This window comes from Misgurnus anguillicaudatus, chromosome 23 (genome assembly GCF_027580225.2).
Source record: "Misgurnus anguillicaudatus chromosome 23, ASM2758022v2, whole genome shotgun sequence".
In the NCBI taxonomy this organism is placed as follows: domain Eukaryota; kingdom Metazoa; phylum Chordata; class Actinopteri; order Cypriniformes; family Cobitidae; genus Misgurnus; species Misgurnus anguillicaudatus.
Window position 1 is genome coordinate 30,235,846 of NC_073359.2, and position 14,365 is coordinate 30,250,210.

The window sequence follows — 14,365 nt, forward strand, 5'->3', positions numbered from 1 at the left end:
CCTGTGACATTAGCACATATCAATTCAGTTCTGTTCTTTTTATTTAACCAGGTTAAAAACTAACTGAGATTAAAATCCCTTTACAAGAGTGACCTGCCCAAGTAGGCAACAACAAATAGTAAGAGTATACAATTATACAATATACAACAAAGACATAAATTATACTCATAAAAAACAACAACAATTTACCAACATAACAACATAAAGCCATGGCTGGATCTGCCTCCCCTGGGGGCAGCGCTTGCAGGCTCACTAACTGATCTCTGAAAGGAGGCAGGAATCATTGACCGAAAATGTGTGGAGGTCCCCTATCCTCTTTATGGAGGCCAATGCAACCAGGATCAGGGTTTTCATTAAGAGAAACTGGATACTAACTGACTGTAAAGACTCAAAGGAGCAGGGTCATTTAAAACCTAATGACCAGGTTGTGTTGCCCCATTGACCTGCTGTTTATGGGGGCATGGTGAGCGGAGATTGCAGCAATGTCTACCTTAATAGTAGACATATTGTGCCCCCTACCTGAGAAAGAAGGTCCTCCCTCAGGGGAATCCACCAGGGGAGATGAGTTCTGGAAACCATGTCCTAGTTGGCCAATAAGGAGCCACCAGTAAAATGCGCTCCTCATCCTCCCTGGCTTAGCACAGTTTCTGTGCGAGTAGGCTTACTGGGGTAAACACATATTTGCACAGGTCCCGCGGTCAGCTGTGTGCCAGTGCATTCACACCGAGTGTTCCCTTGGTTAATAAATAGAACAGGCAACAATTGGACGTCTCTGGGGAGGCAAACAGATCGATCTGCACCCTGCTGAAACGTCTCCAAATCAGCTGAACCGACTGTGAGTCACCATTGGCCAGGACATGCTGCTCGTGAGAGTGCATTGGCCGCTACATTGAGTGACCCCGGGATGTGAATAGCCTGAAGGAACCTCAGATTCTTGAAAATGATTGAGGTGCGACAGGTGACAAGAGCACAACCCACCTTGGCGGTTGATATACACAACAGTCACAGTGTTTTCGGTGCAGACTAATACATCCTTTCCTCGAAGCTCATTGACGAGACAAACAAGTGCAAGATATACAGCCAACAACTCTGTCAGGGTAAGAAACAAAAACACGGATCCAAATGCAGATGAAAAAGGAGAGAGAGAGGAAAATGCTGATAGAAGACAGGAAGAGATCCACTGCTTGGTGACAGGGTAAGAGTTCTGCCGGGCAAAGACAGGGCGAGATACCTGCTGCTTAGACCAGTGGTTCTCAACTCCAATCCTCGGGACCCACTGCTCGGCACATTTTGGATGTCTCTCATATCTGACACACTCAGTTCAGTTCATGGAATCTATCCTAACGAGCTGATGATCTGAATCAGGAGTGTTAAATAAGGGAGACATCCAAAATGTGCAGAGCAGTGGGTCCCGAGGACTGGAGTTGAGAACCACTGGCTTAGAGTCTAGACATGGTATCCACTGTACATAGACAGGATGAAGATTCGGCGATGCGATGACAGGGCGTGACCTCCACTGGGTGAAGACAGAGAGATGCTCCGCTGTACGTAGAGAGGGTAATGATTCCACTGTACAAAGACAGGGTGATGAATCCGCTGTACAAAGAGAGGGAGCGATGATGACAGCAATGAAGGCTGTAGAGTTCTGTAACACAGAGCGGATGAGGGTCAGCTTACACCGCTGGAACAGAGGGGGGAAAGAGAACTTAAATAGCAAACTGTGTGAGAGGAAAATTAACATCAGGTGTGGGACGAAGGTGAAAGAATTGAAGCGGGAGGAGGAGCGTCCGAGTAACAGACGCACACGTAAAAGCTATCAAAACACGAAACACACAGACACAGGACAAAACCCAAAACAAAGCGGTCGATCAGATCGAGATCATGACAAACTCAAGGCAGTTAATATGCCAGTGAAGCTGGGATGCCATCCAAACCCCTGTCTCTGAGACTGCAAGCCCGCTGCAAACCATGTGGTAAAGGCATCTGTGTACACTATGGCATGCCTGAAGACCTGTTTCAGGGGTACACCAGCTACAAAGAAACAATGGGTCTGACCACGGAGTGAAAGTGAGACGGCACGTTGGTGTGATAGTTACATGGTGCAGGTCACCGTGCCATGCCCTCCTCTGGACTTAGTCGTGAAGCCAACGCTGAAGCAGTTTCATATGAAGCAGCCTGAGCAATGTCATGGCCGAAACATGCCCCAGGAGCCTCTGAAATTTTCAGTGGGACCACTGTCTTGCCTTTGAACGTGTTCAAGCAAGTCAGTATCGACTGTACCCCCGCTTCTGTTAGATGTGCCGTAGGTTCGACCGAGTCCAGTTCCCTACCGAAAAAAGAGATCCTCTGCACATGGCAGAGTTTGCTCTTCTCCCAGTTGACCTGAAGACCCAAACGAACGAGGTGCCTGAGCCAAGTGTTCGCCAAGCATCTACTGAGAGTAAGTTATTTTAAGCCAGTCATTGAGATAAGCCAAAATGCGAACACCGCTCTCTCTCAGGGGGGCAAGAGCTCCCTCCGCAGCTTTTGTGAAGACACTGGAAGAGAGAGACAGCCCAAATGGTTTGTACTGATATGCACGACCTCAAATGCAAAGTGGAGAAGCGACCTGTGTCGAGAAAGAATCGAGATGCATCCTTCAGGTTTATGGCTGAAAAAAAATCTTGGGGACGGAAGCATTGAAAAATGCTTTTCTGCGTCTACATGAGATAAATTATAAACACATTAAACAAATAAATGATCAAACTGCTATGTATCTAATAGCTTGATAAAGTCAAGTACAGCAGATCAAACAATGAAGGTGGCTAAGAGTTTCTCACAATCATAAAATAATCCTGATATTTATTATTAGCAAAAAAATGAAAAATAGTTAAACACAGTGTGAAAATCTCCAGTGTAAGTTAATAGTCATAAATCCTTCTTACATCTACAGTATACTGGTCAACAGAGTACAGATGAAAATAAAATCAATATTACACTGAAAGATTTGAGTTACTCACTTTGACAGACACTTTGAATCTCCTGTATGAGGTTTTTCCACCTCTGGTGATCTTCAGTTTATAAACTCCACAATGTTCCTCTCTGATGTCTTTGATGTTGAGATCTCCAGTCTGACGATTCAGCTTCAGTTTATCTCTGAATAGATCATTAACACCATTATATGTACTGAAGATATTGTTTGCAGGATTGTTTTTTGCTATGAGAGTTTCATTAAATCCAAATCTCCACTCTATCAGATCATCTCTCTGTATGTTTTTAACTTTAGTCTTCAGATTAACAGATTCTCCCTCATACACTTGCAATGGCCGTGTTTCATCTGTAACAGCAGCAGACAGAAACAGAAATGAAATCAATTCAGGTGATTTTCATCTATTAAGTGTCTTATTTACTGATTATAAACATCAGCTCATATTCTCATAAATGAATTTCTGTTTATTATCTCAATCTTTAGATTCTCTAACAGTATATGAATATAAACACAACTATAACATCTAGATGATGAATTTTATGAATATTATAGTTCACATTTATTTTAAAAAAATTTTATTCAGTTGGTTGTATTTTGTTTCTTTTCTTTTCCATTTGGAGGGAGAAAGCAGTGTCTTCCCGGGGATAGCCGTCCATTAATTGTGACGAGTGTGTGCAAATGGAGGCGTATGATATCAAAGCATTATGAGAGCAGACTGCTTTCCATGCTTTCTAATCCCTCTCATGGTACTTTTATGTTTTTTATTCGCTCAATCTGCGCAGGGCTATTGATTAAACATTTGATCATCTGCAGTACAGGTAGCAGGGGCGTGGAAATGCATGGATGGGTGTCGCGTCATCTGCTTTGTCACCGCAAAACACTGCACTGTAAAAAAAACTTTGCTGCCCTAAAATTTTTGTTAAATCAACTCAGATTTACAAGTCATGTCAACAGAGATTAGTTGTCACAACTTATAAAATATAGTTGAGAAAAGTCAACTTAAATTTATAAGTTATAACAACAAATGACTTGTAAATCCGAGATGATTAAACAAAAAATTTTAAGGCAGCAAAGTATTTTTTACAGTGTGTATATAACATATAGTTTGTATGTATGTTGTTGTGATTCATATTTATACAGAATGAAATGTTTTTATTGTCTAAGCAACCAAGATTGTGCCCCCCGGGGGAGTTGGTGCCCTACGCAGACTGCATACTCTGCCTATAAAGAGTGGCGCTACTGAAAATAGGTACACTGTACTTTCTTTCAGCATCCGCCTTGTGCCCGCACAGCTTTAAAAGTATATTCACAGGACAATCACAAATTCAGGAAAGCTGAGGAAAAACAGCAGATCCACCACTGCAGTGAATAGCTATTTATTTATCAGCCAGTATAGTTCGTATATATAACACACGTGTGATCCCTGAACTAAGTTTTATTTCTTGTTTAAGTGAACATAAACAGCTGGATGTTACTCAGTATATTGAAACTAAATCAGTCTCTCTTGGGTCTTAAAGTGACAGTAGCCTGCTGCTTTCTGTGTCAGAAGTGTTCATTGTATTATATACTTGTATTTATTAAAGCAACACTATGTAGTTTCCATGTAAAATGACTTACAGCTCCCCCATGTGGTTGAAAAGTGCAACAGTGCCTGGTATCAGACACTCTTCTGCAGGCAGGGGTAGGAGCGGGGCTGTGTGCTCTACCCTCCACCGCCACTTTCAGAGTGTGCTTGTAGCAGCTAGGAGGCTGGTTAGGTTGCAGCAACAGTACAATTTGTCCAGTTAAGAGTTGTTCTATCACTGAAATAATTTTAGAGACATTATTTAAAGGTAAAAAAACTACATAGTGTTGCTTTAATATAGATGTCTGAAAAGTAAAACAAGATTTTAGTATTTGTATTTGTCATGTTCTTAATAAAAAGTCGTTTGAAACCAAATAACTGTCTGGTTTTTACCATTTTCATTCAGGAGAAAAAAATCTGCCCTTAAATTTGACAGGAATAAATATTTGTCATTTATCATGATAATTGATAATATCGAATGATATGGAAAACATTTTGGTCATATCGCCCAGCCCTACTTTAGCCTAATCGTTAGCTGAAAACAATGGGACAGACTTTGTTACTCATAGTTTTTTTGTGGGATTTGAAGTGTCAAATGAAATTCTAAGTGGCGCTGGCTGTATCACATATCTTTGTCTTTAAGGCCTTGCATACTGCTGTTCTTCTCTTAGCATCATCATGCATAAAATCCTGGTACCTGAACCTAACTATTTTTGAAGTTCCGTCACGACTGTTATGTTAATGTGCGCTCTCCGTCTGCTTGCCTGCTGCGTCACGTAGTTAAGGTTGCACCTATGCGGTGCATTCAAAAACATTTATAACAAAAAACAAGTTATTTCGAGTCATTTAACTCAAGTCCGAGTCATGAATGTCAAGTTAAAGTCAAGTCGAGTCTTTTTTATATTTGTCAAGCAATAAAAAATTTTGCTTGACAAATACAAGCAAAAATTTCTCAAGCCTCAAATTTGCAACTTAAAGGAACAGTATGTAGGATTGTGGTCAAAACTGGTAATGCAATCACAAAACTTGTGGCTAAAACTGGTACTGCAATCACGCAACTGGTGGCCAATAGGGCTGGGCCGGTTTGGATTTTTTCTTACCGCGGTCGGTAATCAACAAATTCCCGCGGTTTTGCGGTTTATTGGCAAGACAACGAGTTAAATAACATGCATGACTTATTTATGTTCAATAAACAACATGTGCAAATTTCTTAAGGAACATGTAAAGTGAATATTATTTCCTTCCACATTTCTTCAATTTAAACATTCAACAACTTGAACAATTAATATTATCAGTAAAAAAAAATTTAACGCATTGTGCGTGTCCACACGTACGTGCCTACAGACATTTCTCCACTTTTCTATCCTTAATTTATGAATGGCCTGTAAATGACGCAAATTATTGCTGCCCTGATGGTCTGGTAAAATAACCATTTGTATGAGAAATCACTTGTACTGCATATGTGTCTGTGCTTGAGTATAGATTGGAAGCTGCACGGAGACGTGTGTGTGTGTGCGCAAAATGACACGGTCTGTCTCGCGCGCGTCTGTCTGTCGCGTGCCCGGGCAGTCCGCGTCTGTCTCGTCCGCGTCTGTCTTGTGTGCTCGGGACCGCTTCTGTTCTAGACACTTACCATAAACATCTGTCTTTTTCCACAAACGGAGAAAGAAGACGCAAAAGCAAAACTTGCTGTGTGTACTGTGAAATGTGTACTGCTGTAGAAATGGCCACTGTGGTAGGCTAGATGAAAAAGAGACAATCTAACCTCTTTGGATATTAATCCTCGGACTGATCGCGTGCTCTTTATGTTGCGTGACAATTTAATAATGTATGAAACCTGATTCTGTTGTTGATCTGTTGCAGCTATCTGCACGTTCAAATTAAATAAAATGTTTGTATTGCTTTTACCGAGTCACAGACAACGTCACCCGTATTTCTACTCAATGACAATTTAATATTAAAATCATATCAGTTAACATTTAATGTTCATAACAAGCTGCGGTTGTTTAAAAGCTGCGTGTATAACATCCCCACATAAACACACAAGTGCAGGCCAATGTTTCAAGTTTTTTTTTTTTGCGGTTATGACGGTGAGGAGCTCAGACCCGCGGCATGGGTCACGTGACCGCAGTATGGCGGTAATCCGGTTACCGCCCCAGGCCTAGTGCCAATTCACAACATGACAACATAAACATCAGTTGAGGGCTGCAACTGACAATATCCTGGCCAGACCACTGTTGTGAGTGATATAAGTATTTGAAATGAAAATGATTTCTTAATGTTTAGTGACGTATCATTAATTGATATACATTTCTTACATACTGTTCCTTTAAGTCTTACTTGAGGAAAGTCATATGACTTGAGTCCCCCATCTCTGGTAATTCACTATAATATTCAGTCAGTGTGTTTAATTGTTTATATAAGACATCAGTAATGAAGTTGCCATGTATGATCAAATCAATGTTTTTATACTAATCAAATATTACAGAAGATAAGTCAGAGTTAAACACAGTGTGAAAATCTCCAGTGTAAGTTAATAGTCATAAATCACTCTTACATCTACAGTATACTCTCAACAGAGTACAGATGTTAATAAAATCATTATTATACTGAAATATTTGAGGTACTCACTATTGACAGACACATAGAATCTCCTGTATGATGTTTTTCCATTTCTGATGATCTTCAGTTTATAAACTCCAATGTGTTCCCGTCTGATGTCTTTGATGTTGAGATCTCCAGTCTGATGATTCAGCTTCAGTTCATCTTTGAATAGACCATCATTATATGTAGTGAAGATATTTTTGGCAGGATTGATTTCAGCTATGAGAGTTTCTCCAAATCTCCACTCTATCAGAGCTGTCTTTATGTCTTTAACTTTAGTCTTCAGATCAACAGATTCTCCCTCAATCACTTTCACTGTTTTCATTCCACCTGTAACAGCAGCAGACAGAAACACAGAAATTAAAATTCAGATGATTTTCATCTATTAAAAAGTGTCTAATTTTTTTCTACCTAGGACTTTTCCCACAGTTTTTTTCTACCCCTAGGGAGTCAGCTGACATTGGCTTAACTTATATATTAAAGGAACAGTATGTAAGAAATGTATATCAATTATCATAAAATGGCCCTGATATGTCACTAGACATTAAGAAATAATTTTTATTTCAAATAATTTATATCACTGACAATAGTGTTCTGTCCAGGATATTGTCATTTAAAAAGTGGAGTTGCAGCCCTCAACTGATGTTTATGTTGTAATTTTGTGTATTGGCCACCAGTTGGGTGATTGCAGTACCAGTTTTGGCCACAATCCTACATACTGTTCCTTTAAATTATGACTAAATAGATACCAAACTTAAACATCACCAACAGCAGGCATGAAATTTGTAGGTAAGTTTCTAGAGTATACATAATAACTACTAAGTATGTACCACTGGTAAGTACAGTAATGATACCAATTAATTACCATGTAGATACCTAAAAGTAAGTACTGCACATTTGTTGGTAAGTACAACTTATTTACCATATATGTACATGGTAAGTACACGTACTGTAAAAAAAGTGCTTCCAAAATGATTATAATAAAGTTTAGTTACAGTTAATTAGTATATATTTAGTTTTATTGATATGTCTGTGTTATGCTGTTTGATATCTGAATGACAACCCAAACAAAATCACCACAATTTACACCGAAGTTTATATCCTGAATTAGAGCCCTGCATTTTAGATCTGGCCCAAAAAGCCCTAACTTTTTTACTCCCCTGAGGCTGCCGGGCTTCGGGACAATTTTCACGTCAAACAAAAACTCTGTAAATAACTTTTAAAATTCACCTAATAATAAGAAATATAACTACTATTTGCCATCTGAAACAAAACTGAACTGTTTTATTGGCAGCAACAGTAGAAAATGTGTAATGGGGAGGATTAATAAGACCGATAAGCTGTCAGACAAGGGCGGGGCTAGGGTTTAAACATCTCAGACCAGCACAGGGCTCTAACCTGAACATAAACAAACATATTTATGCCTTTCAAATCAATCTGTATTATAGCAAAATAGAGATCATTATATTCCTTCAGCTGTATCAACTGTAGTTGATTCCTACCCAGCCATTCAGCGATCTTACGGCGATAGTAAATCACAACAGCCATAAGCAGGATTAAGAAACCAGATATTCCTGCTATAGCAGCTGGAGACAGACCTGGCTCTGTAATGATAAAACAAACAATTATTACTGTAAATAAATCTGTTCATCTGATCATAAACAAACATCAGAAACTAACAGTAGATCTGATTTAAACAGAATAAATGTCAATCTCATTCTATTTAAAATGAATCATGAAAAACCTCTGAATCATTATGTTAACTGTATGTATTAATGTCATGTGATAACTTAAGACAAAGTAGCAAAGTTGCAAAGTAGCACACTGAAATTATTTTGACATGTTTACAGATCACAAAGTAAGACATAGATTACCCAAAACAAAAAATGTTTACTATTAAAACTATTTACTTCCCTTGATCATTTGAAACCCATTTGACTTTCAACTGTGAAACAATATTTTTAACATTTTTAGCTACTTTCCCATAAAATGGCAACTTTAAAAGCAATATTTTTAAAACGTGACAAATTAAAGGTGCACTTAGTATGTGTATATGTTAAGCTGCTTGATATAGCAGTTATTCTGGAAAATAAAGAGTTTCAGTTACAGATGCTAAATGTGTTATTAGTGAGTTCATATTTAAATTAAAGTCATGTGATCATGATCATGTGATTTTAACATGTCGTCCTTACAAGAGTCTTCATCCATACATATATACAACCTGCTTATTCACATTAATGATCAAAAGAAGTTATTGTTTAAGATACAGTTCACTGAATAATGCTATTTTGTCATCATTTACACTTTTTTTATCCAATCCTGTGACTTTATTTCTACACAAAACACAACAGGAAATGTTCGTCAGTGTGATGCTGCCTTCACGTGCGGGAAAGATGATATTTTCCATTTGTGAACTGGTATTTACCAGCGTGTTGTGTTCAAGTGCATTTTCCATTTGTGAACTGGTATTTACCATTGCTTTTGTTGTCATTCAACCATTCACAACGTTGCTGCTGCTTTCCGCCATTTTGAAAAGGTCAAAGGTAATCTCATCTCGGCAACTCGGGCATCAAAATATTTTACGAGTTGCCCAGTGGAAAATACCACATGAGGGGTGTTCATGTGCATTTTCCAAGTGGGATTTTGGTATTTACCATAATTACAATAGCACGTGAAGGCAGCATTAGTTCCTGTCTACATCAGTCACCAATAACTTTCATTATAAGAAATACAGAAAAATGTCACAGTTTGTCTTTTTGAGCTACGTGCAATTATAAAGTAATTCTAGTTTGGAGCAACATGAGAGTAAGTAAATTATGACAAAATTAGCATTTTTGGATGAGCTTTCTATTTAACTCCCTGCGTGTTTACTACATATTTGGATGATAAACATTGTACACACACAAGAGGAAGATCTTCAGTTATGTATGGACAATGAGGACGAGTGGGTTTTGACTCTCATTTTGATCACGGTTTAAATTTTACAGTAAACCTAGATTGTCTTTAATCCTGTTGCTCCATTACTTTAAACTCTGTTTTAAAGGCACACAAGGCAAGTCTGAGTATTATTTCTCTACTAGCTCCACCTAGTGTCTAGGAGTAAATGCTTTCTATATCTGAGACTTTACGAGACTGAAGGACACCGGGTCGGACACAGCGAACTTGCAAGTGTAGTATTCTTCCTACAGATGGTAGGGGCGGGCGAGAGGGTCTTCATTCGTCATGTAATGAGTCATTTAACCATATACCGACTTACGAAGATGAGTTATTAACATAAAAATGCTGCCTTGTGTCCCTTTAAGTCTCAGTTAGGGATTAACTTTAAACTTGCATATGAGGAGGTTTAAATCATTTTTTTACAATTAAATGTCTGGCTAAATCATCAGAAACAGACACCAAGAGCGTGGTGGCAATATTTAAATATGCGTTTATTATAATAACGTCTCAACAGAATGAGTTTAGTGGCTCAAAAAACAAGCTGCTGCTTCTTTGGCTTTTGCCTTGATCATAGACTGTAAAAAAAGATGGACGACGCGACGTCTCCTCCCACCATTGTAATGAAATGAAGCCAAAAATGTCCGACCACAAGTTTTTGTAATTCAAAACTCATCACTGCCGGGAACTTTATTCTAATAACACTCATATTCTACTCTCACTCAGCTGTAAATTGTACGGTTTGTTGTTTAACGAATACGTTTTTTTTTTTTACAAAAATCCAGGACAACACCAAGATGTTCCAGGACATTTTATGCCTTCTCTTATTTTGCAAGACAAAAAATTAGTTTAACAGGTTATATCAGTGTAAGTGTTTATTGTAGAAATGTTAATAATGTTCTGATATAAATAAGATCTGATGTAAATTCTTGATTATACTAAAAGAAGTTACTCACCACCGATATTAACTCTGAATCTCCTCTGAATGGTTCGTCTTCTGCTACTCATCTTCAGTTCATAATCTCCAGCATCTTCATTTCTGATGTCTGTGATGGTGAGATCTCCGGTCTGATCATTCAGCTTCAGTCTGTCTCTGAATCTTTCATTTAGCATGAACTGTTTGTTCTGTTTATTTACTTCAGCAATCCTGTCATCACATCCAAAGATCAACAGTATCCGATCATAGGTTTTAATGTCAGGAACATCAGTGTTTATTGTGACAGGATCACCCTTCTTCACTGACACTGACTTCACTTCACCTGTATCAAACACAGAGATTCAACAATTATCAGTCATTTTTATTATCTTTTTATCATCTAACTGAGATCTAATTCACCTCATTTATAGCTCTACAGCTTAATTTTTCAGCAACATCTCAAAAATACTGGTCAGTAGTATACTTAACACAGAACAATATGAACTGACACAACTGGACGGAGACACACTGTATTCATCTACTCTTCACACAGACACAATCCAACACATTAAACATCCATACAAACAAACTATTTAAAAAGAAACAAGCAAAAACAGATTAACAAATCTCATATTGAACTGCTGGTTAGTAACAATGTAAGACATTACATTTGAACTAAACTTGTGAATGATAGCGTACCGTACATCATTACTAGGGATGGGATGGTATGAAAATTTCATATCATGATTATAGTGACCAAAGTTATCACGGTTATCAGTATTATCATGGTTTTGTTAAAATTAGATGGAAATGTTCAAAACGAACTGATACACACACTGAAAACATTTTTTAAAAAGTTTATTTTTGAAAATCACAATTTAAAATCTCATGTCCCTAAAATTATTTCTGTGGTCAAAAAAATATGTCTAATAAGTTTACCGTGAATGAACACAATATATTATCCCTTAAATGCCTTCTTGTGCAAAAACTATGTTGCATGTGCGTGCCTGCATCAAAACTAATTCTGGCTGGACAGGATTTACAGAGTTTTCAAAATAACGGTAATCAAACACAATTGTAATGATAAAAATAGCTGCAAGCAGCAATGGCGGGCCCTCGCTAGTTTTTTTTACCGCTTCACAGTGCCTCCGAGAAAACGATGCATGGTGGGCAAGTGCATCAAGTGGGTAAATAATATCAGTGGACTACTTTATGTTGTTACTGACCCATTTGGGTACTGTAGGTAAAACAAATCCCACATTAGACAAACGGGGCAGTAGTGAGCCACTTAAGAGACACACCTATGTCTGACCTGTTTGTCCACACTTAACAGTCGACGACTCTAAAATTTAGCATCTACAATGCCTCACCATCATGTTGAGTACTTCTGGAGTCAATCGCATGAATCGCAACAAAAATATCCACTGACTGCACTTACAATATACATAATATTTCTGTGACAGATTAACTATGTCAAGAAAACACATGTAACTATTTAAAAAAATTGTTTAATTAATTATTAAAATAGTATTTCCTTGTATCTTTTAATATTCACTAATTTTCTTTGACAGCAGGAGTGAACTAAAAGACTCTTATGCACATGGGCTCCATTCAAAATCACATACAGTGCTTCCATACTATAGTAGGTGAAAATCAGTATGCTTAACCAATACTTTTCAGTAAACAGGATGTGAGAAGTACCTGTATGGGTTAGAGGTGTTTACACTCAGTCCTGGAGGACCGGTGTCCTGCGGAGTTCAACTTAAACCTGACTCAACACCCCTGCCTGTAATTGTCTAGTGTGCTTAGGAGCACCGGTCCTCCAGGACTGATTTTGACACCCCTGGTGTCGGCTACTGCTTCCCGTGAAATTTTTTAGCATGCACTGGAAGGACACTTTAATATCATGATGCTACAGGAGCTACAGAATTCAAAAAGTAAACAAATTAAAAAACAGAAAATCTATAAACCGAGTGGCTCTTTGTAAGGGATTTAGGAACCAAGAAATGTTTTCCTTGTGATTTAATTGTACTTGTTTAACAACACCTTAGAAAAATATAGTTGTGATTGTTGTAATTAAGTGACTGACAGGTAAAAAATTTATTAAATTTGTATTATACTGAAATATTTAATTTACTCACCACTGACAGTAACTGTAAATAACTGATGAATGGTGTAATTGCTGCTGCTGATCTCTACTTCATAAAGTCCAGAGAGATTCATTCTGATGTTCTTGATTTTAAGAGATCCCGTCTGAACATCCAGCTGCAGTTTGTCTCTGAATCTTTTATCTTGAATGTCATCGTTTTCTGAAATGTTACTGGCTGATTTATCGAATTGAGCTATACGAATCCCTTGACATCTCCACTGTATCCCATCATATGTCTTTATATTTGGAACATCAGTGAGTAGAGTAACAGAATCTCCATCCTTTACTGACACTGACTTTAGTTGATCTGATTCTGGGTTACTCACACCTGCAGACACAAACAAAGACAGTTAATAAACTCATTATTTAACTAGTACAGTCTTCAAGAATCTAAGGTAAGGTTAAACAGACTTTGCAATGTCCTCAATATATGCCAAGGACCCCCTTGTGTATCAGCAATCTTCAAAATACAGCAGACAGAGATGAAAAGCCAGTCACCACTGAGGAGGAATTTGTGGAGAATGTGGAAAAGAGAGATGAAGATGAGGTGGAAGAAAATGTGGAACAGAGAGGTAAAGAGAAGAGGGCTGAGACAAGGCCTACTCAGAAAATCCATCTGACTGACCACCACCACACCAGATTGGGGACTCATTTAGGCAGTGTATGGTTAAGAATGGCCCAGAGAAATGTCCTGATGGGCCGTATCTAAGATCAGACAAGAATAGAAGGTGTTTTTCCAAAGCATACTGTTTTCGTTCACTGTCCAATGGAGAAAAAGTGCAGCGGGATTGGTTATTGTACTCCAAAAGCACAAATAAAGTGTATTGTTTTGCATTTATGCTTTTCGGTGGAGCTAGAGTTGTTGACACACTTTGTGGTGGGGTACAATAACTGGCAGTGTCTTTCAAAAACGCTGCAGCTCCACAAATCCAGTGGTGATCACATAAATCTATTGCGTTAAACTATTGACAGAACATTACAAAGAGCCATGGATGCTGAAAAGGCACACTGGAGAAGTGTGTTAACGAGAGTGATTGACTGCATACTCTTCCTTGCAGAAAGGAACTTGCCACTGCAGGGGAAGAATGCCAAGTTAGGAGATCCTAAAAATTGAAATTTTTTGGGTGTCCTTGAGGTCAATGTCACACTAGCAGAGCATCTTAGACAGGTAGCCTCTAAAGAAACCACAGGATATCCTTACTGGTGCACTCAAAATGAATTTTTAGATTC

At 38.2% G+C, this 14,365-nt stretch overlaps 1 protein-coding gene across 2 annotated transcripts in view; it reads right to left on the reverse strand.

Annotated features, from left to right (window-relative positions):
* Nucleotides 1-7,079: 7,079 nt before the first annotated feature.
* The window catches only part of LOC129453466 (uncharacterized), a 71,638-nt gene continuing 64,352 nt past the window's right edge, over nucleotides 7,080-14,365 (reverse strand). Inside the window, exons 1-4 of one of the 2 annotated variants that reach the window (XM_073861366.1) lie at nucleotides 13,128-13,501; nucleotides 11,027-11,329; nucleotides 8,639-8,740; nucleotides 7,080-7,466 (exon numbers count right to left, since the gene is read on the reverse strand). In XM_073861366.1, coding sequence (XP_073717467.1) covers nucleotides 7,105-7,466; nucleotides 8,639-8,740; nucleotides 11,027-11,329; nucleotides 13,128-13,209 — 849 coding nt within the window. In that variant the 5' untranslated portion in view covers nucleotides 13,210-13,501 and the 3' untranslated portion in view covers nucleotides 7,080-7,104. Of the gene's footprint in view, nucleotides 7,467-8,638; nucleotides 8,741-11,026; nucleotides 11,330-13,127; nucleotides 13,502-14,365 lie in introns of those variants that run through there. The other variant, XM_073861365.1, reaches the window with a different exon arrangement.